Source organism: Syzygium oleosum, unplaced genomic scaffold (genome assembly GCF_021117445.2).
Source record: "Syzygium oleosum isolate NSW1041296 unplaced genomic scaffold, Sole_v2.1 Sole_v2.03, whole genome shotgun sequence".
Taxonomy (NCBI): domain Eukaryota; kingdom Viridiplantae; phylum Streptophyta; class Magnoliopsida; order Myrtales; family Myrtaceae; genus Syzygium; species Syzygium oleosum.
Window position 1 is genome coordinate 16,784,166 of NW_026607487.1, and position 24,300 is coordinate 16,808,465.

The 24,300-nt window shown below is 41.8% G+C and overlaps 4 protein-coding genes and 2 non-coding genes across 8 annotated transcripts; 4 read left to right on the forward strand and 2 right to left on the reverse strand.

Moving 5' to 3' along the window:
- Positions 1-1,972: 1,972 nt before the first annotated feature.
- On the reverse strand, positions 1,973-4,037 carry LOC115671902 (60S ribosomal protein L34). The gene is made up of 4 exons (XM_030593582.2): positions 3,838-4,037; positions 3,615-3,694; positions 2,298-2,407; positions 1,973-2,201 (listed from the first exon to the last, which is right to left on the reverse strand). The coding sequence occupies exons 1-4, from the start codon at positions 3,914-3,916 to the stop codon at positions 2,108-2,110; spliced, it is 363 nt and encodes a 120-aa protein (XP_030449442.1). The 5' UTR covers positions 3,917-4,037; the 3' UTR covers positions 1,973-2,107.
- A 971-nt stretch (positions 4,038-5,008) lies between these two features.
- Positions 5,009-8,352, forward strand: LOC115671901 (uncharacterized). The gene is made up of 9 exons (XM_030593581.2): positions 5,009-5,159; positions 5,278-5,394; positions 5,627-5,709; positions 5,866-5,949; positions 6,265-6,340; positions 6,443-6,515; positions 6,639-6,712; positions 7,671-7,764; positions 7,908-8,352. Exons 1-9 carry the CDS (start codon positions 5,039-5,041, stop codon positions 7,969-7,971), a joined length of 786 nt encoding a protein of 261 aa, XP_030449441.1. The 5' UTR covers positions 5,009-5,038; the 3' UTR covers positions 7,972-8,352.
- Positions 8,353-9,426: 1,074 nt separating this feature from the next.
- On the reverse strand, positions 9,427-12,602 carry LOC115671896 (cullin-3A). The gene is made up of 2 exons (XM_030593574.2): positions 12,377-12,602; positions 9,427-11,572 (listed from the first exon to the last, which is right to left on the reverse strand). Exons 1-2 carry the CDS (start codon positions 12,538-12,540, stop codon positions 9,535-9,537), a joined length of 2,202 nt encoding a protein of 733 aa, XP_030449434.1. The 5' UTR covers positions 12,541-12,602; the 3' UTR covers positions 9,427-9,534.
- A 3,419-nt stretch (positions 12,603-16,021) lies between these two features.
- On the forward strand, positions 16,022-16,093 carry TRNAM-CAU (transfer RNA methionine (anticodon CAU)). Its single transcript has one exon. It is a non-coding gene; the product is annotated as a tRNA-Met (tRNA).
- Positions 16,094-16,271: 178 nt separating this feature from the next.
- LOC130134509 (uncharacterized) lies at positions 16,272-19,801 on the forward strand. 3 transcript variants are annotated; one of them, XM_056309091.1, is made up of 8 exons: positions 16,272-16,399; positions 16,489-16,676; positions 16,773-16,808; positions 16,917-17,054; positions 17,522-17,608; positions 17,965-18,012; positions 18,098-18,174; positions 19,460-19,801. In XM_056309091.1, exons 2-8 carry the CDS (start codon positions 16,602-16,604, stop codon positions 19,605-19,607), a joined length of 609 nt encoding a protein of 202 aa, XP_056165066.1. In that variant the 5' UTR covers positions 16,272-16,399; positions 16,489-16,601; the 3' UTR covers positions 19,608-19,801. The 3 variants fall into 3 exon arrangements, with proteins under 3 accessions (XP_056165066.1, XP_056165067.1, XP_056165065.1); XM_056309092.1 differs by having other exon boundaries at positions 16,285-16,399; positions 16,502-16,676; XM_056309090.1 differs by lacking the exon at positions 16,272-16,399 and having other exon boundaries at positions 16,406-16,676.
- A 4,408-nt stretch (positions 19,802-24,209) lies between these two features.
- TRNAM-CAU (transfer RNA methionine (anticodon CAU)) lies at positions 24,210-24,281 on the forward strand. The gene has a single exon. It is a non-coding gene; the product is annotated as a tRNA-Met (tRNA).
- The last annotated feature ends 19 nt before the right edge of the window (positions 24,282-24,300 follow it).

Consider the following 24,300-nt stretch of genomic DNA (forward strand, 5'->3'; position numbering starts at 1 on the left):
AGTAAGAAGGATCTTCCTTTGGTTTAGCCACTTTTATACCATACAATTAGAAGCATATTTTTTTTTGGCCCAAACGGCTAGAAGAAATTGCTATAGAAAGAAAAGATGTCGTCATATTGGAAGAGGAAAATCTCGATGAAAATAGGGAGAACTGCTCGATCCAGGTGAAAAATCATGGTCAAAGAGTCGAGAGAAGAGGCTTAAGAAAGTGTAATGCGGATCGGCTATCAAATGGTTTGATCACTTGGGGCAAGCGGAATTCGGAAATTCACTTTTGTTTTTCACACCTGACGACAAATTTGCACCAGAGTCGTCACCAAGGGTGCGCCGGCAAAGCAGATGAGCATGCTTCTCAAAGGCCTCTGCCGGGTACATGCATTTGTTTTCAAATTCTAGATCTTCAATAGGATCTAGATTGATCTACTTCCGACAGAAATAGAATGAATGGAACAAGATGTAACGAGTAACATCCAGTTGACTGACAAAAAAAAGTCAACGTGGATATATACCAAGGAGATGCTACAATGAAATTGTCAAAAATGATCATACATGAGAGATGAAGGTAATTACGCGCGCTTTTCTGATCCGATTTCTCTTGATCCGGCTTCCACGCTTTCATCCAAGTGGAAAATTTCTTTTCAGAACCATAACAGGATTATTACGTGCGCCAGTGGCAAGAATGTTTCCACAGTGCTCTTACAAAATATCCATGAGAGAGTCGTGCATGCAAAACAGGGGTGAGCATGATTCTAGGTTCTACCTTGGAATCTGAAAATCTAATCAGTGGGAACTTGTAGGTTCCAGATTCTAAGGTATACAGAGTATGTTGCAAGTTTCAAAAATTGGAGAACATGTTTTGACGAGTAGATTCTAAGTAAGTGAAATTTGGAACCTCGAACTTGTAACCTGAAACATAAATAAGTTTTTTGTGTTTTTTTTTTTTGTCTATATCTTTGCGTGATCCTATTGTGTTTCATGGTGTTAGATGATGAATATATAATCTAAAACCACTAGTCTGAGCTCTTATTTTATGACTTGTTAATATTTCATATTCTTCGTGTGTCTAAATATAAGTTGTGGTTAGTTAATCATAGCAATAAGTGATGATCATTAAAGGTGATTATCCATTACAATTGTTCAATTAATAATACAGGTGAAACCTGAATAGAGCCAGTTAATCATAACAATAAGTGATGGTCATTAAAAGTGATTATCCATTACAATTATTCAATTAATAATACAGGTGGAACCTGAGTAGACTCTGAAATCGACCCTCTAACCTTGATAGGATAGGTTTCAAATTCCAAAAAATGAGGAACCTATACGGAACATGAAATTGCTCACCCCTAGTATTGATTTACGTAATGACTTCTCATTTTAGCTATATTTATTTGAACTGTAATGTTATAAATACTAGTCTTTTTTGTATTCTCTTTGATGAATGACAAATTTATTCAATATTGTTGCGTTCATTTTCGATTTGATGAAATAAAAAAAATAAAAAACTTATTATACCCTAAAACCTACTTTGGAACCTGTGACAGGATAGGTTTCAGGTTCCAGCTTCTGACAGGTAGGTTCCAGGTTTCAAAAAATGAGGAACCTATACCCGATGATAGGTTCCAAGTTTCATATGGAACCTGTAAGGAACCTAAAACTGCTCACCCCTAATGCAAAACATCGATATTGAATCTTTGCTTTAACTAAATCTTTAGAGATTGCTTCCTCTAATATCGAAGATTCAGCATGCTCACCCAACTTCTACTGCATTTTGGGACGTTTGTCATCCGATATTAGTGTAGACGACGAACAGAATAGCCCCAGAGATACCTTCGCAACATCCAAACTCGAACACTACAAACATGTCGCAGGCTGACCTGATATTACATGCCAAACAAGGAAAATGATGTTCTCACTACCATCAGCAACCATTTAAATGGAAACACAAAATTGTCAAGACTTGTTGAAAAAGTGATGAAAGGAGCGGTAGATATATGTTTCAACCAGCCTAAGAAAAGGCAAATTCAAGTCCAACAACTCATTACTGTCACGAATTCAAACGCCAAAATTACTCTCAAAGTGCCAAAAGCACTGTGGTATAACAATCTCAGCTCTTAGAGGCTAGCTTTTCCTTCGCCTTCTGAATCTTCAAAACCTTCTTCACGATCTTTTGCTCTTCCACCAAAAAGGCACGAATGATCCTACGTAACAAATTATAATCAGTATGTGCTTACCTAAGCATAGCATGGAAAAAAAATCGACCATAATATCCACTAGACATGGTGAAAAAGACAGACCTCTCACGCACAGCTCCTCCAGACAATACTCCACCATATGCACGGTTCACAGTTCGGCGATTTCTTGAGAGTCTTGACCTCTTGTATTCAGCAGGTCTCAAATGAGGAATCTGCACATAAAACAGGATGTATCATGCTGATGCACTTCATAATGTACTTCACAAGTAAATGAAGACTACTGCACAACCATCTACATCATTTACCAACATAAGACTTTAAAGTTCAAAGCGAGCGAGCGAGAAGTTAAGACTCTGACAGATGCGAGTAAAGTGAAGAGAATTGAATATCTTGGATATCATCCTTCACACTCCCTCAATTTGTACCACCCCTTCAGCTGAGGGTAAAAAAAACAAAAAATCCTCCAACAACTTAAAAGAAGCCTTCGTGAGGCCAGCTAGATGACAACAGCACACATTTCAAGTGGTCAGGAAGTTAACAAATGACATCTAGACCACATTACTAATATGACAAATAGGACTGTCTCAGAAAACCTATTTACTGTTCTCCCTCGAACCAACCCTATTTATTACTGGCAATCCGACATAGGAAACCGGTCAATGGACCTACAAGAGAGATCAAAATTTAGGTTCACTTAACAGTAGATCACTTCCAACTCCCAAGAGTTTGGTCAGACATGCAAGTCATCCTTAACTAGCAATTCGATTAAAGTTGGACTTGGCCATTTAAGTGAGAAAGGAAAAGCAATACTATTGTAACAAACCGATGGATACTACAATCAGCAAAAACACAAAATACTCGTGGCTGCAAATTATTTCCAGCAATGTTACTTTCCCTAAAGGTACCAAATTGATATATATTGCACCAGAATTCTTAGCTGGGGGATCAGAAAACACTTCGCATATCGGCACTGAAATCTTCTCAAATCGTTCTAGCTCAACTTATTTAATCACCCACGGAACTCACGATCGATCGGTAAACAATCACCAGACAACATGCCACAGCGAGCAATGTCGAGTGCGTATAATCAGCACGCTTGACGCTTCATCCCATTACATACAATTCTCTCAATATCAAACCCCATTAGCAATCAAATACAGCTTCAAGAAGAAATTTCTCCCATTCGCCATCAATCAATGGCCTCAAGCAGCAACGATATCGTCGCCGTAACTCTTGCGCGCCTCGGCAAAAGTAGAGAAAGAAACACCTCGCGAAAGCACGAACTCGATTCAACAGTGACTGCAGGCGGACCCAATTATCCAATAGCATCATGCACGTAAAAGCACAACAACACCACATCTCCACATCACATAGATGCCCGCTAATCTCAACAAAACCCGAATCAATCAGAAAGCGTACCCCTTGAATCCTCTTGCCAGTGACGGGACATTTGGGGCCGCTGGCTCTCTTCTTGGTGGTCTGGTACACTAGCTTCCCGCCTGCAGCACCAGAAACCAAAACCCACACAAACTCAAACTCAAACCCACGCTCCGAACACCAAAAATCCTCCACTAACGAATCAAATCTCAGCACGACAACAAGAAGAAGAAGAAGAAGAAAGAAGGGATGGAGGAAGAAATACCGGGGGTTTTGACGACCCGGTGCTGGTTGGACTTGGTGGCGTAGCTGTGCCGCTTCCTGTACGTGAGACGCTGCACCATTGCTCCCCGCTTCTCTCTCTCTCTCTCTCTCCCCCTTGTCTCTCTAGGGTTTTCCTCTCGTTCGCCGAGCTCGGCTTCCTCCTTTTAGCGCAGAGAGAGAGAGAAGAGGATAGCCTCCTAGGGTTTGGGTTTTTGGGTTTGGAGAGAGACGGGGCGGACGGGGGGCGTTTCGCGGCGATTTAGATCCGACGGCTGAAAAATGAGTTCGAGATCGAATGGGTCGGGCCCGTGTCACGAGCTTTGTAACAGGGTAACGATATGGGCCGAAGCCCACCGCCATTGGCCCGTACTGGACGGGCCTCCTCACATTTGCGATTTAACCCAACCCCGATCTCACTATCAAGTGAGGGTGATCAATTCCTGGGCGGTCCGGTTCCCACCTTGGAAATAGGAACTGGATAAGGAGGACCGGTTCCCTATTTTTTGGAACTGAGAATCGGACCACCTAGTCTTGGGACTGGTCCGGTCAGATTCTCGATTGGTCTAATGAAACCGGTGGATTCATAACTAATTACCAGCCCTTGTCGTCGCCGATTGAGGATCCGTGCCATGAGTCCATCCAAGGACAACAGCGACAACAAGCTACTCCATTCTATGCACCGATGTGATTCGTAGCCCCTCGATGATGTCGCTGTTGTTACTTGAGCCTTGCATCGACACCTCCAGCTCTGCTCCTACAAGCCCCAATAGTGGCAATTGAATTTTTTTCGATCTGTCTTGTAGGCTGACTAGCATATCAACGCATACTCGAGTTGCTGTCCGGGCGCATCTAGCAAATCCGAGAGTCCCATTGGCAAAACCATGCCATCACCCAGAAGCTCGAGGAGCCGCTGAGAGCTTATCGGCCACTCGAGTCGCTCCGACCGACTCATCACCGCGTCGCGCCATTGTGATTAGGGTTTTAGGATTATCATTCCGCGATTAGGGTTTGTGATTTGCTAAAGAGGTGCAAAGAGTCGAGAGGGAAAGAGCGAGCGTGAGAGAGGGAACAGCCGAATAAGGGAAGAGGGCAAGCGAGCTTTTAAGGTTTATGTTAAGATTTTTAAGGAAAAAAAAAAAAAATCTTTCCCGTAAAAATCTTAACATGAACTACGAGAGAGAGAGAGAGAGAGAGAGAGAAGCATGGAAGCTCGCTTGGCGAAGTTCACCGGATCCAACCTCCTCCACTTCACCGCTCGGCGCAGCCTCGCTCTCCGTCGCTCCGGGCGGCGCGTCCGCTTCCCTTCCGCGCTCCTCCATTCAGGTCCCGGTCCTCTCGATCTCCGCTTCCGTCGGTCGCGATTCCGATCTCGATCGCCCCCCGCGCTTGATTCCATCTTTTCCCCTCCTTCGCGATTTCACGCGGCTTGTTTTGGACGCAGGGACCGGAAGGGATGCGGGGAGAGCGTACGACGCGCTGCTGCTCGACGCCGGCGGCACTCTGCTCCAGCTGGCGAAGCCGGTGGAGGAGACGTACGCCTCCATCGGAGCCAAATACGGTCGGTTTCCTCTCGGCTTCGTCGTCCTCGCCGGCTCGCGCTCTCGTCTTTTCCTTTCCCTCGCTGATGATTACGTGCGTGGCTTGCCGCGGGCGCGCGCGTTCGTGTGCTGAATTTCCGATAATGTCCGGCGAAATGTTTCTCTCGGGTTTTTAGGAATGTCGGCAGATTGTGCTTAATTGTAGTCTTCAGTTTTTAGGTAAGAATGCGTATGATTATGTTCGCTTCGCAGGTCTTACTGCGACGCCTGCCGATATCAAACGAGGATTCAAGAGGGCGTTTTCCGCTCCCTGGCCGGAGAAGCTTCGTTACCAGGTGTACATGTAGTTATGTTTTCCGATGAGCTGTGCATTTGAATTTGTTTTCTCCTTTTGCCCAGGTTCTCTAACATGCTCTTGCTCCAAGAGAACCCTTCTTCGTACTTGTGTGTATATATACATTCTCACTTACTGATTTTGTTCTGTTTGTCAGGGAGATGGGAGGCCCTTCTGGAGACTTGTCGTGTCGGAAGCTACCGGTTGTGCAGATCACGACTATTTTGAAGAAGTTTACCAGGTAAAGTTTTTAGAGACAAGAATGTCCGGCATGTTTTCTTTTTTCTTTCCCTTCTTTCTTAGCATCTGCAATAGATATTAGAAAGACAAACGATGGAGCCCACCCACGCCACATTGTATTTGTTTTGAGCAAGAAAGGGTTGGCTTACTCTCAAATTATGTTGCCGGCAACAACCGGTTGACTCACTTTTGAAAGGAATACCAGAAAGATTTCTACGTAGATTAAATAGCTTTCACCTTGTGTGCGAATTACCTTCTTTTGCATATTGAAGTTTGGTCCTTGTGGGCGAGTTATCTAAATGAACTTGCTTCGCAGTACTATGCAGACGGTAATGCATGGCGCCTTCCTGCTGGAGCTTATGAGACAATGAGTATTCTGAAAGATGCCGGAGGTCATATTCATCAAGTATTCTTCTCCATCTTCTGCTAAGATAAGAACCGTTAGCCAGGATTTGTTGCAGCCTCTTTCACTAATGTGGTCAGTGGAATTACAGTTAAGTTGGCTGTTGTGTCCAACTTTGACATCCGGCTGAGGAAGCTATTGAAGGACTTAAACATTGTGGATCTGTGAGCAATTGCTTATTTAACATTGTTCATCTCCTGATTTTGCAGCCACTTATTTAACCAGGGTGGTCCTTAAGACTAGGTTATGCACTGCTGTAAGCATTTATTTGGTTGATGATGCTTCAGGTTCGATGCTGTAATTGTATCCTCAGAAGTTGGATATGAGAAGCCAGATCCTGGAATATTCAAAGCTGCTCTAGGTATGTATCTAGTTGGAGTGTTTTCATTCTGAAATTTCTAGTGAAATTATGAAAGCAACAATTCATAATCTCGAGTAACAGTTACTTAATCTTCTGTTTCCCTCTTTATTGTTGACCTTTAAACAGCACACACAAGTCTTAGCTGGACAGTTTCAGTAATCTACTTTGCAGTATGACCTTTTCTTGCCATCACATTACGTCTTAGTTCAGCATAGTTATTATCTAAAATGAGATTAAAGCAATTGAATATGTTATTGAACAGCAGGGAAATCTTTACTTTTGTTTTGCTTTTGGCCTTATAAAGTGACATTGTGAATATCAGTTCAGCATGAATTGCATAGAGTCCCCGCTCCATTGGCAGTACTATGCCAGCGCGACAGTATTGAGTATGATGATTCTGCTCGTACTCTTAGTTTTGTTTGGGTTCTTTGCCTTTTGGTTTCAGACTACTGCTTGGCATGATATTATTCCGAAAGAAAAAAGTCTAAATTGAAAATTGAATCATGTGATGTTATCTTCTCGAGGATGTCAAGGATTGCCATATTCTGGTGTGGATGGACGGGGGGGTCTATTCTTCTTCGTTTCTGTAGGACTCATACAAGCATTAAATCTATGCTACAGACCTTTTTTTGGGTATGAATGTCCTGGTTTTTTTTGCTAATCTAGAAAGGCGGGGAGGGACAAGTGGTAGTGGCGACCCCTTTTGGGCGTAGGGATATATGAAAACTTGCATGTACTAAAAGCAGTATAGATTTAAAGATTGAAATTTTGTTACTGTCATTTAATCAACTGTACTTACTCCATACTACATGTGTGTTCTGCAACTTTCTGTATGAATCTCTTGGAAGTTAGGCTTTCATGAAACTCGTAGGCATTGTATATGCTCGAATAATTCTGTCTTACGACGGTATCAGAAGGTGTGCATCTGGAATCCTTATAATGCCCGATGATCTTTCAGATCAACTTCGAGTGGAACCTAATAGAGCGGTACATATTGGGGATGATGAAAAGGCTGACAAACACGGTGCTGCTGTTGTGGGGATCGACTGCTGGTGAGCCTTCTGTTACTTAATACAAGATTATGTCACCCATCGTTCTCTAACATTTTCTATCCCTTTGTTAGCAGTTTTATTTTATGTACCGATGAAATAAATGCTTATGGATTAGCGAATTCATCAATTGTTTTCTTGATCAGGTTGTGGGGCAGAGACGTGGAGACATTCTCAGATATACTAAACCGCATACTCATTCACGTCTAAACGATTTCAAGGAATTAATCATTCATCAACATCGTTCGAGTCCTACCAATCTTTTCTGTGCTTTTGCCTGCGGAAATGTTCCCATGATGGAGATGGCCATCTTGTCATTCGAAAATTGAAATATTTAGGAGCACAGGTGACAGAAGCATGGGAAGCTTGAGATTTTGTGGAATGACTTGTTATAAATTATATGGCTTTCTGTCACTCCCGACTACCAATGGCTCTTTAACATTTTCTGCAATGGTGTCCTCTTTATTATAGGTGATTATGAATAAAATGGCCTTCGGGTTTGTGTACCGTGTTATATATGCATTCCAACTTTGAATGTTTAAAAAACGTACCGATATGCAAATGGTTTCTTTACCTTTTGGTTTTGATACAGCTCAAACATTTTACTAGCTTGTTAGGAATCTTTGATACTGTTAGACGCAGCGAACCTAAAGTCAAGACTGCACCGTGTGCCATGAGGAAGGCCAAACTATGGAGTTACTTTAACAGGATCTGATTCATTTCTGCTCGAATTACAGCTCTTGTTCAGTCAATATACGAATGATTCTGACCAAAAAAAAAAAAACTTATACTAATGATGGTTTTCATCTCATGGCAACTATCTCGCAAAGCCGACTATTATCAGCCGACAGTCACGACTGTGAAGACATTCAGCATTATCCTCAACTTCGGACATAGTTTTACCCTCTGTTACTGACTACCTCGCGACCATGTCGCCAGCTCTACGGAGCACAAAGCCTGGAGTCGAGTATTTAGCAGCAGATAATACTCCATATTGCTGTGATCAGAGACTCGGTTGCCATTATTAGTACGAATGGCAGAACATGGGAACGATTTCATATCAGCTCTTTTAGTTTATCTTAGCTAAAGACTATACGGACCTGCATTAGGGCAAGCAGTGTGGAGGCTAACTAAGAAAGTTGGTAGGGTATTAGGGACCGGGTGGCCCAAGATCATGCTCCTTGGGAACAAGGATATCAACCGTAAGTAATCTCCGGGCAATTCCATGGAGAAGGGATGGCCAGTGCAGATACGGCAGCAATTAACACAAATGAGCACTGCTAGAACCCACCTGAACCGATCAATAGTCCGCCGAGATGCAGAACTCAAATTTGGCAAAAGAGGAACAGATGGAGAACTCAAATCTCTTGACGGAATATCAGATTCTCGTTGTTCTTCTCCTTCAGACCTGGGTTCAAATAATTGAATGACAATTCAAAGCAAAAAAGCAAAACTAGGCATCCATCAATAAACTTATCCTCTTAGATGGGGCTGAAACCTGCTTTAGATGTCACAGGAAGTAAAGTATTGAAATGAAAATGCATTCTCCTAAGCACTTCTTTCTTTTCTACTGCCGGAGGAGAGAGTGGGGGGGGGGGGGGGGGGGCTAAAGTAGTCCAACCAAATTGAGCAATTCAAATTTTGAAACTAAATGGAACGAACCTCTTGAAGTTTAAAATAATTTTTCCACTGAGCAATACTCAATAGAGTACAAACCATTTGCAATTCCAGCATTCCCACAAGCGAAAAAGTAATCTGCTCAAACCATTTCATCTAAGCCAAGTAGCGGTACAGCTTCCTATCCACATTATCTCTCTCCAAGAAATCACGCTCGATGAGAGACTCGATCCGCTTCTTTATCTCTGTGGGATTGGCCAAAAACCTCGACTGCAGCTGCTTCGTTACCTCTGTTATTATATTATTATGATCCAACACCTTCCTTGATTTCATGATTCTCACTATTGCAGCCTCAATTTGGGGCTTCCGGTCCTCCTCCACTCTTTGTCGGGTTTCCTGTTTCTCGGGTTCTGACTCTTTCTGTGCAACAACAGTTCCTATCTTCACCTTGTAAAACTTACTTGTAAACTTGTCATTGACGAAGAACGCATCATCCTCACCGATATCTTTACTCATAGGCTCCTTTCTTAGAACATTCTTTCCCTTGACGCATGCCAAAGATTGCAGGCACCGCTTTAAGTCTGAAGCAGGGATCTCTGTAGCTTGTTCGATCTCTTTATAGCTCAGTCGGTCAGAATTGTTGAATAACATCAGCACGCACATCTGGTATGTGGATACGTTCAATTCATGCTTCTGCCCTTTCCCAAAAGTAGCTTTTATGTCTGCAGTTCCCATATTTGTTTGCCAAGACAATCTCCGACCAGTGTGTGTCCCAAGGTAATATGAGCGAAACTTCTCACATAGAGCCGACATCTCAGCTGGCAAGTTACACGTCACACTAGGTTGTGTAGGCCACGAGCCTGTTGTTAGAACCTGAACGGTTAATGTCGGGCCCTCTCCTAGCTCGGGGTGGCTTGCGTAGAACCCCTGCATCGTATCTTGGGAGGTTTTCATATCAGTGAACATGCCTTCTAGCTTTGAAGTGAATTGATATCCACATTCAGTCTTGAGCTTAACAATGAGACTCCTTTCTGCATCATCAGAAACAGTTTTTCCAGACAGAAGCCTTTTCGCCAGATGCTGTTTATAATACTTCTCAAACACATCCTTTTCTTGCAAGTAGCGGAACAACATCATCACCTTATCAAGAATAACCTCCACATCCTCCTCACTGACGCCCTTCAAGCCTTTGCGTAATTTATCATCAACAAACAACGAAATGAATTCGGGAGAACGAGCATTCAAGTTGATGAAATATTCAAAGGACGAATTCAAAGCATTCTGAAACGTCTTATCGTTGTTAAATGCAGAGCTTATGATCTTATCATACTTATCCTTTTCATCCAATAGCCGCTGAACAAATTCAACAGGGTCCTTCAACCTCTCGGGATCAGTAACTAACTGCTTGCCAATCTCCCTTATATGAGAAGTCATCACGTCTCGAACAGTTGAGAGACCACTGGAGACCCGACGAAACAAGTTGTACATCCTTCCTAAGTCTTCATACTTATCGTCGAGAAGCATGTTCACCAAGCCCGAATTCTCCATGTGCACCAATGCCAGCATGTGATTTGCGATCATCTCCTTCTCCACGACATTTGTGATCTTAGCTTCACTCTTGGCGTCCAAGTAGTGCGTTACTCTCTCCATTTCTTCATTAAGACGCCTCTCCGCTTTCTTCAGATACTCACCACAATCACAACACTCGATAAACTTCTGGGATTCGCCTTTGTAAAACTCGGCTGAAACCTCCAGAAATGGCTGTTCGAATTCTTCTTGATAAACTGAAGAACCCAAATCCATCAGCATTTTAATTATGTTCCTCATCAACCCCCGATTGATGACCTCGCCCGTCCGTTCTCTAAGTACTAGTTCTAGCAATGTATCTAGAAGCCTAGTGCGGATCTTGCTGGAGTAGATAACATTATCCCTCCAAAGAATCAACCCAAGCTCATGAACTGGGGTTTTGCGGGCACTTTGGATGAAAGTTCTATCCATGTACATGAGGATGTCCCTGATCATTTGCAGTGCTTTATTATGATCGTTCCATTTCCTGTTTAGTTCCTCCAGAAACAAACCTCCTTGGGCATCTTCGATGGATTTCGATATTTCCTTAAGGTGAGCAGTCATGGTCGTCACCAATCCAGTGTACAGTTTCTCACCAAACTTGTGCAGAACCATGTTGTAGGCGTTCCTATATAAGAAGGCACATCAAAAAAATATTACGATCTCACAACTTTACGGCCGTCGCCCACAGACAATGCAACTCAATACCGACGCATAATAAATGAGGAAGAGCGCGGATGCATCGTCACCTCGATGCTGTTTACCAGAACAACACCAAACCAATTGGCATCGGACCAATACACAAAAGGGAGTTTCATAATCCAGTCTAAAGGCCGCAACCCGTAGGGGAAGGCGGAACAAAGAGTCGGACAGCGACTGCCAATTTCATCGCTCATCGTACTCAATTAAGGATAACACTACCAAGTCTATATCTCCTTTCAAAGTGCAAATTAGTAGATCATAAACCAAAGAAGTACTCCCGCAACAGTACAGCTAAAACAACCACAGGTCAAACAAACCGAGGCGAAATACCTAATGTAAAGAGACGGGGGCGCATCGCGCGAAAAACGAGCAGAATCAAAGTCAATATTGCACCGACGAGTAAACAGAGACTCATCAAACCGTAATACGCGTCAAGCTCGAGCTGGCTAATTAGGGAATTCCCACCTCAAAGAAAGACAAACCAGGATTAGCCTAAATCGCTCAATCAACCCATACGCACATCCGATTGACGAGCCTCGAGGCGCGAACCGAACATCACCAGATGCGGAGACGCGGAGACGGCACACGGCGTGTATCTCATCATCCGCCGCGCCAACCGACGCAAGAAACACGATCGCAACAACAGAACCACCAGAATGGACAGCCGCGAGAGAGAGAGAGAGAGAGGGAAACGTCAAGAAAGAAAAAGAAAAGAAAGAGAGAGTAGAACCTGTAGAGCTCTTCGAAGCTGAGGCCGCTGGCGTTATGATTGTAAATCTCGTGGATGGCGTGCTCCAGGATCTTCCACGTCTTGTCGGCGTACTTGGGATCCACCACCACCTTGTGCTTGAACGCCTCTATCTGGAAGTTCCTCTTCTTCTGCGGATTGCTCATCCTTCTTCCCCCACACCCTCTCTCTCTCTCCCCACTACTCCGCCGGACTACCGGACCGGACGTCGAAGCCGCCGCCGCCGCCTCCTCCGCCGCGCGCGCGCTCTCGCTCGCTAGCGCTAGCTAAATCCCCACCCAGCCGAGCCGAGCGAGAACGAGGGGGAGGATGGGAAGACCGCCGGGATTTAATCGGGAGATTGGACGGCGGAGCCCTAAAATCGGAAGGAACACAGTCCCCCAATTGGAACGCGCGATTCGATTGAAGAGCTGCAAGAGAAGGGAGACGAAGGAGAAGGGTTGGTGGATTTCCTGGGGAGTGATGAAGAAGAAGAAGAAGATGAAGAAGATGAAGATGGAAGATGGAAGATGGAAGAAGAAGAATAAAAATTGGGAGGATTTTTTGGGGGGTCTTTGATCGAGAGAGGCGGAAGAGAAGAATAAGGGGAAAGAGGGCCGAGGCGAAGGAAGGACAGAGAAGGGCAAGGAAAGAAATGGAAAAATGGATTTCCTTTTTATTTATTCTATTTTATTTTTTGCTCTTTTTTGTTTTTAATTTTTATTTTTGGAGATAGCAATTTTGGGGAGTGTGGAAAGCGGAAACGGAGACGGCGACGGCGTCGGCCTCGGCCTCCTCCCTCGTTTTATGGTTCTTTCGTAGTGGCGGGATTGGGTCGTTGGCCGGATTCTCCGTTCCCCGACCGGAATCTGAACTCCGGAATGGGAGTTTTTTAGCTGATCGGTCGGAGCGTGAGTCCTTCGCGAATCGCCCCCTAGTGTCGATGGGGACGACCTGCGCTCGATCGAAGCTCGGGAGAGCGGTGATTTTTCGGATGGACGGAGTGGAGAAGGGAGAGAGGAACGAGAGCCGGGAGCGAAGGCCGCGTGAAGAAAGGAAAATGGATGTTTATCGGGTTGTTTTTTTTTTTTTTTTCTGTGAGATAGAGATTTCGAGGCCGCGAAAAATAGAATGCAAAGTTGCTTGTAGTTCGTAACAACATAACTCGTTCCCCCTGTGATTTTTCATTGAACACGTCGAGACCCTTCTCATCTGCCGTAGTTGAGCGTGGTATCGAATTTAGCGAATTGGTCGAAATGTAACTTACATCCACGAGGACGTCTTGTATCCGATTGAGAAGTTTGATTTATATCCAAAAGCAGGAAAATCAATTTCTTCCCCTTTATGTTATGCGTTTTCGACTGGACGCCATTAATGACAAGTGTATCGCGATGTCGCGAGTATTTCAAAAAGTTTTACATGTTTGTATTAATTAAACCACCTCTTTATTCACCTGCTTTTATGTATCTTACGATGAAATTTAACATCCGAAAAACAATTGAATTTCAGAGTGTTCCTCGTAAGATACTCTCCACCTCGCAATACTATAAAGGGGGAAATTACCAAAATAGTCTTGAATCTATTGCAATTGTGCCAATTCAGTCCTGAATTTTTTTTTTTTTGCCGGGCGGTGCTGATGTGGATGCCAGCCGACTGGCCAACGATGATGTGGCAATTTTTTCACTTTAATTTTTTTTTTTCTTTTTCTGACCTTGTCGGCCCTTGACTCTAACCGGTTGGCGACTGGTTAGAGGTTGAAGATGAAGGGAGGAAAAGAAAAAAAAAGGGAAAGAAAAGAAAAGAAATATTTTAAAAATTGCAACGTTAACATTGGCTGGCCGGCGTCCACGATAGCAACAGCCGCCGACCGGCCAAAATTAGGCGGATAGACTAAATTGGCACAAAAAAATGTTTATGACTAAATTGGCACAATTGCAATAGATTTATGATTATTTTGATAATTTTCCCTACTGTAAAAAGCACGTTGTAGTGTTAAGGTGTGTTTGAACAATATTTTGTTAACACGATAAAAGTCAGGATAGATCCCATGTTTGATTGCTTTTAAAGATGAAATAAGGCCAGATTAAGAGGAATATAACATGAATAAAAATACTTTGTATGAATGCGGGATAAAGATGGATATAATCTTTTTATGTCCATAGTACTGAAGCTTTTTTTTTTAATTTTATGAAAAAACTTATCCTCTCCTCCTCCTCCTTTGTAACCTCGAAATTCCATGGCTCCTCCGTAATTCTTTGGTTTCATTCCGAAATTTCACGAAAGTAAAGAGAAAGTCGAAACTTTTTCTCCTTTGCAACAATTTGGTTCACATGGAAGCTTTACAAAAGCAGCAAGAGATTCAAAACTTTTTCTCATCCATAGTTCCCTAGCTCGAATTGAAATTTCACAAAAGCAGCCAGACAATCGAAACACTATGTTTTCAAAATCATTGCGCTTTCTCTCTCTTGCTAGATCTATCATTCATTCATCTATTAATCTCGTTGATATCGTTGTAACCCGTTTATATTTTTTTGTCATAGTCGACTCTAGAATGCTATGAAAGCTCTAGATATTATCCTAATTATGAATTGATTATTGGAGGTTGTCTCTATTTGTGTAATTTAAGTTTTTTTTTTTGTAGAGAATCGTTATAAATTATTACCGTTTCTAGTTCTGCAATTTACGCCGATATGATTGTTTCCACCAAACAATGGGCATGATAGCATACAAAAATATTCAGTCCTATTAATACGATTCACCAAATAGTGTATAAGATATAACAAAATTCCTAAATTTCACATCTTATTTATCCAGTTCTAGTTTTGTCACCAATCTTTCAATTCGCCACAAAGTCACGTGGATAATGGAATTGGATTCCTTCTTCCTTTTTTATTGTCTTTTGGTATGCAATATGGTAATTGTACAATGGCGATACCACACGACAGTAACGCGCGAAAAAAGTCGATTAATGAGAGACGAAAATTTCAAAATTCAAACACTCGGATGCATATTCCTTCCTACGACACTGTCCAAGCCAATCTACTCGATATAAAACTAGTATTTCAATAAATTTCGTCCCACAACTATTCCAATTTCACTTCCTACCCTGCCACAATCATTTCTTTTTGGGCTGAAAACATGGCCTCCGACGCACAGTTTAAATTTTAGCCAAAAAAACAAAAGACCCACGGTTTAAAGAGGCACCCTTTACACCGGCCCAAATGCAAACCTAAGCCCTAAAACTTTTATCAAAGAGTACAATCAAGTTTTAAATTTTAAGTTCCTAACATTTATTGAGAAAACGCGATCGGATCCCGAACCCACCTCGTAAAAGTGAAATTTTAAGACCGTCACTTAAGTAGATTTTCGGTGCCCCGTAGAAAAACTTTTAATATCATTTGCCTAAAAAGATTTGATTGCACTTTTTCTAAACATATTAGGGATTTGATAGTACCAATCAAAAAATGTGGGAATCCGTTACATTATGTATATGAGTTTTAGGAACACCAATATACTTTCTTGCTCGATCAAAATAGGAGCACGATTTCAAAATGATATGGTACTCGTCAGTATGCAGCATGGAAGAAGGACCGAATGATTAAATATTTTAGTTATATAGATAAAATTAAGGAGTAAAGGAAGCAACAAATCAGAGTGGCGCAGCGGAAGCGTGGTGGGCCCATAACCCACAGGTCCCAGGATCGAAACCTGGCTCTGATAAACGCTTTCAGAAGTGGCTTCCACACTCTCTCTTTTTGTTTTTATTTTTTTATTCCATTCATTCATTCATTTTTTCTTTCGAGAAACTGCCGAGATTGCCCTCGTCCTCCTCTAGGAATTTACGAAGATGACCCGGGTTCCCATTTTGCCGTCGATAGGGAAATCGAGTTCAGCGTCTTCATCAAGCGGACGCGCGCGCGGCGCCTATAAAGAAGAAACCGCGAACGCTTCAGAAGCTTCGATTTCGCCATCTTCTCTCGCGCTCTCTCGCTCGCTCGCTCTCAATCTGCAGCAGGTTCAGTTCAGGTACGGTTTGGATTCCCGTGTCAATCTAGCGCGCGATTCGCATTCTCATCTCTACGTATTATTCACCTGCGATGCTGCGATGCTGGTAGCTTCTTGTTTTAGCTTCGCTCGCGCCTTTAGTCGCTCGGCGGCGATATTGGCTGTGGTGTGGTTCAGGCCTCTGCGCTTCCCCCGGCGGCGCGATCTCGTTGGCGGTCCGAAAATGCCGTTGGAGTCGTGCTCGGAACGGCCGTTGTTTGGGGGCGCAATCGGTAGCAGATTTCCTAACAGATTCGAGGTCTCTCGTTTCCTCCAATCGTCTGCGCTTTCGAATTTTATTTTATACTTAGTATTTGATTGCGGAATGAAATGCCCCTTTTGCTGATGTATGTAGGATGTGAGCAACATCAGGCAAGTCCCTGACCACCAGGTTCGGATTTACTCCGTGCATGTCGTTGTCTTACTGGTTCGGTTTAGGCTCGCCGTCGATAAGGTTGCCGATTGATTTTTGTGTTGTGGTGGATGCGGTTTTTTGAAGGAGGTGTTTGTGGACCCTTCGAGGGATGAGAGCTTGATTTTCGAGCTCTTGGATTTCAAGCATGAAGTGGGAGATAGCGGGAGTGCGGCGTGGTTTCTGCAAGACCTTGCCACCGAACAAGATGCGGAACAAGGCATGGTATTAGGCTTCTTCCTGTGCTTAATTTTTGTTGTATTGTTGCCCGCCTGTGCACTTGGTTTGATTATATATTGGGATCATAATGCGCTGCGAGTAACGACTTTCTGTTTGTCTCTCTTTTTCCCACTGCCACTCGATCACAGTTCTCGGTCTTACAGTCGTATACTTTATTCACGTCATAATCATTTGTCAGATGTTAGAGAGAGTGCATGATACTTTTGGTTCGTATGGATCTTAGCATGAAGTTTCTTGGACTTTTTGTGCGAGAGTGTGCGCGTGTGTGGTGTTAATGTGCTCTATGCCTGGAAAATTCAAGTTGAAATTTCTTTTCATGGTCGTGTTACTTGTTTATATTAATTCAGACCAGTGAGTCGTTATCTTCCATCCATGGCATGCTAGTGCATTTAGTAGTCATAATGCAGGACATTCTCCTTTAACTGCAGTTTTTCCACTTCAATGTTCATCAGGTGATCGAACAGTCGGCAGTGGTTGAGGCCCCTGGATTGACTTATAGAAACACACCCGCTGTCGTTACCACCGCAGTTGGACAGATGGTATGGTTGTAGAGCTCTATTTTGTTTCTTATAACTCACTTTCTTCGTAGTCAAACTTGATAAGGGCCTAATATGTATTGAATATCACAAGTTCCCATCGAAGCATCTCCTCTCTTCTGCATGTTTTTTTGCTAGTAAATTTTTTGTGGAAGTATTTCTGCATGAATTGTCAAGTTTTTGAATCACAATTATTCAATTGTTTGCCGTAGTACTTGTTTTCTTTTCTTTCAATCATTTGTTGAGCAAACATTAAGGCCTTGATGTTTTCTGCTTTTGTCTATATTAGGTGGCTTTTCCTTTTGTCTAAGAATTGTTTCATCTTGCTTTTGTCCTCTAATTTGTGAAAATTCGTGCAGGCTATCTCCAAGGGAAGGCAGGGAAGGGAAGCACAAAATATAGTGAGGGTCAGTCACTTATCTTCCTTATCCTTGTATGATGTTGTTTAGGTCCCCCAGAGGGGGTTGCATTGATGTGATGTTTTTTATACAGGTCTATCTGGCCAATTTGCGTCTGAAGGAAGTTGGGACAGATGTACTAATTGCTGCATATGAGCCTATATTAATAAAGTACGTATTAGAAAAGACTGCTATCAGTATGATCATTCTCCTGATATTTTTGTTGAGACGATGTAGTTCAAAGCACTAACATCTAATACATTATGTACCCAGGAAACTTGCCATTCACTGCTTCTAAATTAAGCATCCTTTACTGTGGATGTTCTGTGCATCTCAATTAGTTTTGTTGATGCTATAGGTTAAGAGAAAACTGTAGGACGATATTTAGTGGACCGAATGAATAAGCATAGACAGTGTCCCACCTGCTTATTATAATAGATAGTTTTGTTGATATGGACGTTTTAAGATCCTCAGCCAGAAAGGCAGGAATGAAAGAAACTGGGTTGGAACGGAAGGCTGTAGAGATCTTGCTTGAGGATTGATTCCAACCTAGGATTTGGTGGATCTATAACTTGAGGGTGATCAGGTTCTTTTGATTGTTTTTCTACGGACGTGGTTTGCCGAACCAACTGCTAGAGAGATGACCTCTGAGTTTGCTTGCTGGCTCTTTTTGTAGCTGGAAATCTATCACTATGCTGACGGGAAGGCATTGTGACCTTGAGCTGTCTCTTTACCTTCTCAGATCTTGGATGTCCAGATAAATCCCTGAAAATGGTTTTGGGTGGTGGTCTTCTACTCCATGTATATTTCAAAATTTTTGTTTGAAGAGTGGCTGTGTCTGGTAAATAGTAAAGTGAGACAGGAATAATCTCACTTTGCAATTTACTATATAATTGTTCCCTAGATCTCCTTTTCCTTAATTCTCCTATCTGAACTTACCTATTGCTTAACACGAGTCTGTAGTTGCATAGTCTAGGAGATATCGGACTTAGATGGGTATGTTTGCTCCTTCTCCGGTGAATTTCTTCCACCCCAGCAGTGGCATGACAGACCTTTTGGCTTTCTTCCTTGGAAGTTGGCAAGAGGGAGCTCGACTGCCCTTCAGAAGTGTTTGGTGAGAGAAGCTGTGAGAATGGATGAAAACGTAAAATTGCTTCAGCTCAGTTTTCCTTGGAAAACTTCTGCCGATGCACTAGCATTAGCAGTAAGAATACCTAAAGCTGGCTGAATCCTTTCATTAATGGATCATTCTGTGCTTGTGCTGGTTGATTGTGTGTGTACTTTTTCCCCTTATTTCTTGCTGTGGGTTTGTTGTTTGGAATATCTGAACCGTCATCCCACCCACCCACATTTTGGGGCCAAGTGCCTAATGCATCTGCGCATGCATGAATAAATAATACTCAATTTATTTGTTTAAAGTTATCCTGGTTCACCCAAAAACTCATTTTGCTTGCAGCCCTTTGAGCGAAAGTGCAAGAACAGTTGGTGCTGGATTAACTGCCCCTGCATCTCAATCTGGATACATGCCCATGGCTGATGTCTTTAAATTAGCAGTCTCCAGCTTCAAAGTCAATGATTGGAGCCTGTTTGGTTCTTCTGCTTGAATTCATATCTATTCATAGTTTGTATCAAATCTGCATTTCTGGAAATAAGGGAGATAAATTGCAGGGCCCAGTACTTCTTGGGAGTCTCCTGACTTAATGGCTAGTTTTTGTCAGGAATGTGTGTCCATCAACTTATGGCTAGAATCTCTCGAATGGGTCCATGAGAAGGGTTTGCAAAAAGCATTGTTAGATGATTTTCTTGCCGAGGCTAGTTGGCCTTGTTGGTTTTTCTTTCATCTGGTCGAGTTCTGTTACGCGGCATGCAATTCTGGTCAATATGTGTCGAAGGACAGCTGAACCTTGCATGCTGAACATAACACTATATCTTTGAGTCGCATTCTGGCGGCGGTGAACAATTAGTTTATTATGTGAATTGTCGAGCTTAAGACGGTGAACATTGCTTGAGGACCCATATTTTGATAGAAGGGATAATGACAAATAGTCTTTGAACATTAGCCCAATGTGCAATGTGGTTCCCGAACTTTCAATTGTTTAGTGTGATCTTTGCGCTTTAGTCCAATGTGCAATGTGGTTGATGAACTTTTAATTTGTTCAATGTATTCCCTGAATTTTTAGTAAATGTTCAAACTAGTCCCTATAACTAATGTTATCATTTCATTAATTTAAGTTTAGGACAATATTAAACATTTTCATATGATCCAGGAACTAGTGTGAACATGTATCAAAAGTTTAAGAACCGAATTGAACAAATTTAAAGTTCATGGACCACATTGTACATTCGGCTAAAGTCTAGGGACCACATTGAACAAATTAAAAGTTAAGGGACCTTATTACACATTAAGTCATAGTTCAATGGTCATTTATGTCATTTTCCCTTGAAAGGATAACTAAAAAGCTAATCCTCTCGGCATTTGAAGTGGTCGAACCTTGAAGAATATAGGGATCCATCCTTTCTCAGAAGGCTTCGAACTAAAAACGAGGGATCTTAGCCTAACCTCATAATACGATGGGAAAGTAGTGCATCTCCTTGTTATCGGAGAACTATATATGTCAACTGAATTGGTAATAGTTTTACAGAAAGCGGGAGGACGCTTTTTGAAGTATAACCGATTCTTGGTTCCTCTCGAGAGAGACCTAACAGTTCATATAAATTATCATGATGTCTGCTGCACGATCCATACTTAACAAAAACCAAAAATCTTTTCCTTCGGTGAAAGATCTTTCATTCGAGACTACTCTGGGCGAAACAGTGATGTATCCTAATTTCACGCATTGTCTATTATAGTTCGAATCCAAGAGGAAGTGGAAGATCCTAAGCTGTACGACGACGACCTATTCTTGACCCTATGGAGATGGTGGGGTCATGAAGATGCTGCTGATTCTTCATGTACGATGGCATGAATTCTTGGGTTTTTTTTTTTTCTCTTTTCTATCTTAAATGGTAAGAGGAAGTTGTCCTAAAGGTTTCGATTTATCTTTACACAAAAACAATCATGCGTTTCATTGTCAATCCCATCGTTCCCGAATTGAGCTTTGATATTATTGTTGTTGTTTTGCTATCGGTTCATAGTTGTAGTGTCGGGGCTGTCATGATCTAAGCTACTCTCTTGGCTGTTGCTCCGAGATCAAACATGGATATCCATGGAGCTTTGATATGGCAAAACCTATGTTAAATCAGAGGTGGCGGCGAAGAGTGCCAACACAGTTTGAAGATTCAGATGCACATGTCCTCCAACATTTAAAGACATGCACTGGTTGTTTTTTTTTTTTTTTTGGCTACGTGGAATCGTTTTTGGCTAGCTAATCAATAGTAGGCCTATGTACGTGTATTTGTCAAGTCTTTTTAGGACTAGCGGATCAATCCTGCTCTTGTACAAGAGACGCTTCTTCATGTTATGTTTGGGAACTATCAAGCAACAATTTTTTGCATCATGCTAAGTTTTGTTTTCTGATTCGATCGAAGAGTGTCTATCCATATAAGAAAATCAGTAAAATTGTCCAATTAATTTTATATCTATTGGATGTATGTCAATTCAATCATAATTTTTTTAATTTTATCAATTTACCCCAAAATATTTGCGCAAAATTTTAATATAATCATTTCGATCAATTTTCGGCGGAAATCACTGATATGGCAATGTGCCACGTTAGACGGGCGGTAATGACTAGATTGAAAAAGGAATCTCTCTCTCACATTCCCAACTAAACCAATCTACAGAGCCCCACTGACTCTCTTTGAATTTCAGAGTGTTCCTCGTAAGATACTCTCCACCTCGCGATACTATAAAGGGGAAAATTACCAAAATAGTCTTAAACCTATTGCAGTTGTGCCAATTCAGTCCTGAACTTTTTTTTTTTTGTGTCAATTCAGTCCATCTGACCAATTTTGGCCGGCCGGTGCTGACGTGGATGCCAGCCGACTGGCCAACGATGATGTGGCAATTTTTTCACTTTAATTTTTTTTTTTCTTTTTCTGACCTTGTCGGCCCTTGACTCTAACCGGTTGGCGACTGGTTAGAGGTTGAAGATGAAGGGAGGAAAAGAAAAAAAAGGGAAAGACAAGAAAAAAAATATTTTAAAAATTGCAACGTTAGCATTGACTGGCCGGCGTCCACGATAGCAACAGCTGCCGATCGGCCAAAATTAGGCGGATAGACTAAATTGGCACAAAAAAATGTTTATGACTAAATTGGCACAATTGCAATAGGTTTATGACTGTTTTGATAATTTTCCCTACTGCAAAAGCACGTTGTAGTGTTAAGGTGTGTTTCAACAATATTTTGTTAATACGATAAAAGTCAGGATAGATCCCATGTTTGATTGCTTTTAAAGATGAAATAAGGCCAGATTAAGAGGAATATAACATGAATAAAAATACTTTGTATGAATGCGGGATAAAGATGGATATAATCTTTTTATGTCCATAGTACTGAAGCTTTTTTTTTTAATTTTATGAAAAAACTTATCCTCTCCTCCTCCTCCTTTGTAACCTCGAAATTCCATGGCTCCTCCGTAATTCTTTGGTTTCATTCCGAAATTTCACGAAAGTAAAGAGAAAGTCGAAACTTTTTCTCCTTTGCAACAATTTGGTTCACATGGAAGCTTTACAAAAGCAGCAAGAGATTCAAAACTTTTTCTCATCCATAGTTCCCTGGCTCGAATTGAAATTTCACAAAAGCAGCCAAAGCAGCCAGACAATAGAAACACTATGTTTTCAAAATCATTGCGCTTTCTCTCTCTTGCTAGATCTATCATTCATTCATCTATTAATCTCGTTGATATCGTTGTAACCCGTTTATATTTTTTTGTCATAGTCGACTCTAGAATGCTATGAAAGCTCTAGATATTATCCTAATTATGAATTGATTATTGGAGGTTGTCTCTATTTGTGTAATTTCAGTTTTTTTTTGTAGAGAATCGTTATAAATTATTACCGTTTCTAGTTGTGCAATTTACGCCGATATGATTGTTTCCACCAAACAATGGGCATGATAGCATACAAAAATATTCAGTCCTATTAATACGATTCACCAAACAGTGCATAAGATATAACAAAATTCCTAAATTTCACATCTTATTTATCCAGTTCTAGTTTTGTCACCAATCTTTCAATTCGCCACAAAGTCACGTGGATAATGGAATTGGATTCCTTCTTCCTTTTTTATTGTCTTCTGGTATGCAATATGGTAATTGTACAATGGCGATACCACACGACAGTAACGCGCGAAAAAAGTCGATTAATGAGAGACGAAAATTTCAAAATTTCAACCACCCGCCTGGTGGGGCTACTGGAAAGGACACTCTTCCTCTCGCAAAAGGTTGGGTGTTCAAATCCTGAGCGCCACAGAGTGACTTAACTGGTGCACGTCTATGGTGGCTAGCATGTGTCGCCCCCAGGGTTTACCTCCCGGCTGTCGGCCGTGCGGGGGTTCCTTGGGTTACCAAAAAAAAAAAAAAATTTTTCAAAATTCAAACACTCGGATGCATATTCCTTCCTACGACACTGTCCAAGCCAATCTACTCGATATAAAACTAGTATTTCAATAAATTTCGTCCCACAACTGTTCCAATTTCACTTCCTACCCTGCCACAACCATTTCTTTTTGGGCTGAAAACATGGCCTCCGACGCACAGTTTAAATTTTAGCCAAAAAAACAAAAGACCCACGGTTTAAAGAGGCACCCTTTACACCGGCCCAAATGCAAACCTAAGCCCTAAAACTTTTATCAAAGAGTAGAATCAAGTTTTAAATTTATCAATCGATGCAATTAAGTTCCTAACATTTATTGAGAAAACGCGATCGGATCCCGAATCCACCTCGTAAAAGTGAAATTTTAAGACCGTCACTTCAGTAGATTTTCGGTGCCACGTAGAAAAACTTTTAATATTATTCGCCGAAAAAGATTTGATTGCACTTTTTCTAAACATATTAGGGATTTGATAGTACCAATCGAAAAACGTGGGAATCCGTTACGTTATGTATATGAGTTTTAGGAACACCAATATACTTTCTTGCTCGATCAAAATAGGAGCACGATTTCAAAATGATATGGTACTCGTCAGTATGCAGAATGGAAGAAGGACCGAATGACTAAATATTTTAGTTATATAGATAAAATTGAGGAGTAAAAGAAGCAACAAATCAGAGTGGCGCAGCGGAAGCGTGGTGGGCCCATAACCCACAGGTCCCAGGATCGAAACCTGGCTCTGATAAACGCTTTCAGAAGTGGCT

Coding starts and splice junctions, on each gene's coding strand:
- LOC115671902 (XM_030593582.2), bottom strand. CDS start 3,916: ATGGTGCAGCGTCTCACGTACAGGAAGCGGCACAGCTACGCCACCAAG. Junction 3,695..3,837: donor CCGGGTCGTCAAAACCCCCG/GTATTTCTTCCT, acceptor CTGGTGCTGCAG/GCGGGAAGCTAGTGTACCAG. Junction 2,202..2,297: donor GGAGGAGCTGTGCGTGAGAG/GTCTGTCTTTTT, acceptor TTTGTTACGTAG/GATCATTCGTGCCTTTTTGG.
- LOC115671901 (XM_030593581.2), top strand. CDS start 5,039: ATGGAAGCTCGCTTGGCGAAGTTCACCGGATCCAACCTCCTCCACTTC. Junction 6,516..6,638: donor GACTTAAACATTGTGGATCT/GTGAGCAATTGC, acceptor ATGATGCTTCAG/GTTCGATGCTGTAATTGTAT. Junction 6,713..7,670: donor AATATTCAAAGCTGCTCTAG/GTATGTATCTAG, acceptor ATGATCTTTCAG/ATCAACTTCGAGTGGAACCT.
- LOC115671896 (XM_030593574.2), bottom strand. CDS start 12,540: ATGAGCAATCCGCAGAAGAAGAGGAACTTCCAGATAGAGGCGTTCAAG. Junction 11,573..12,376: donor AGCTTCGAAGAGCTCTACAG/GTTCTACTCTCT, acceptor CTTCTTATATAG/GAACGCCTACAACATGGTTC.
- LOC130134509 (XM_056309090.1), top strand. CDS start 16,479: ATGCTGGTAGCTTCTTGTTTTAGCTTCGCTCGCGCCTTTAGTCGCTCG. Junction 16,809..16,916: donor GGCAAGTCCCTGACCACCAG/GTTCGGATTTAC, acceptor GGTTTTTTGAAG/GAGGTGTTTGTGGACCCTTC. Junction 17,055..17,521: donor AAGATGCGGAACAAGGCATG/GTATTAGGCTTC, acceptor AATGTTCATCAG/GTGATCGAACAGTCGGCAGT.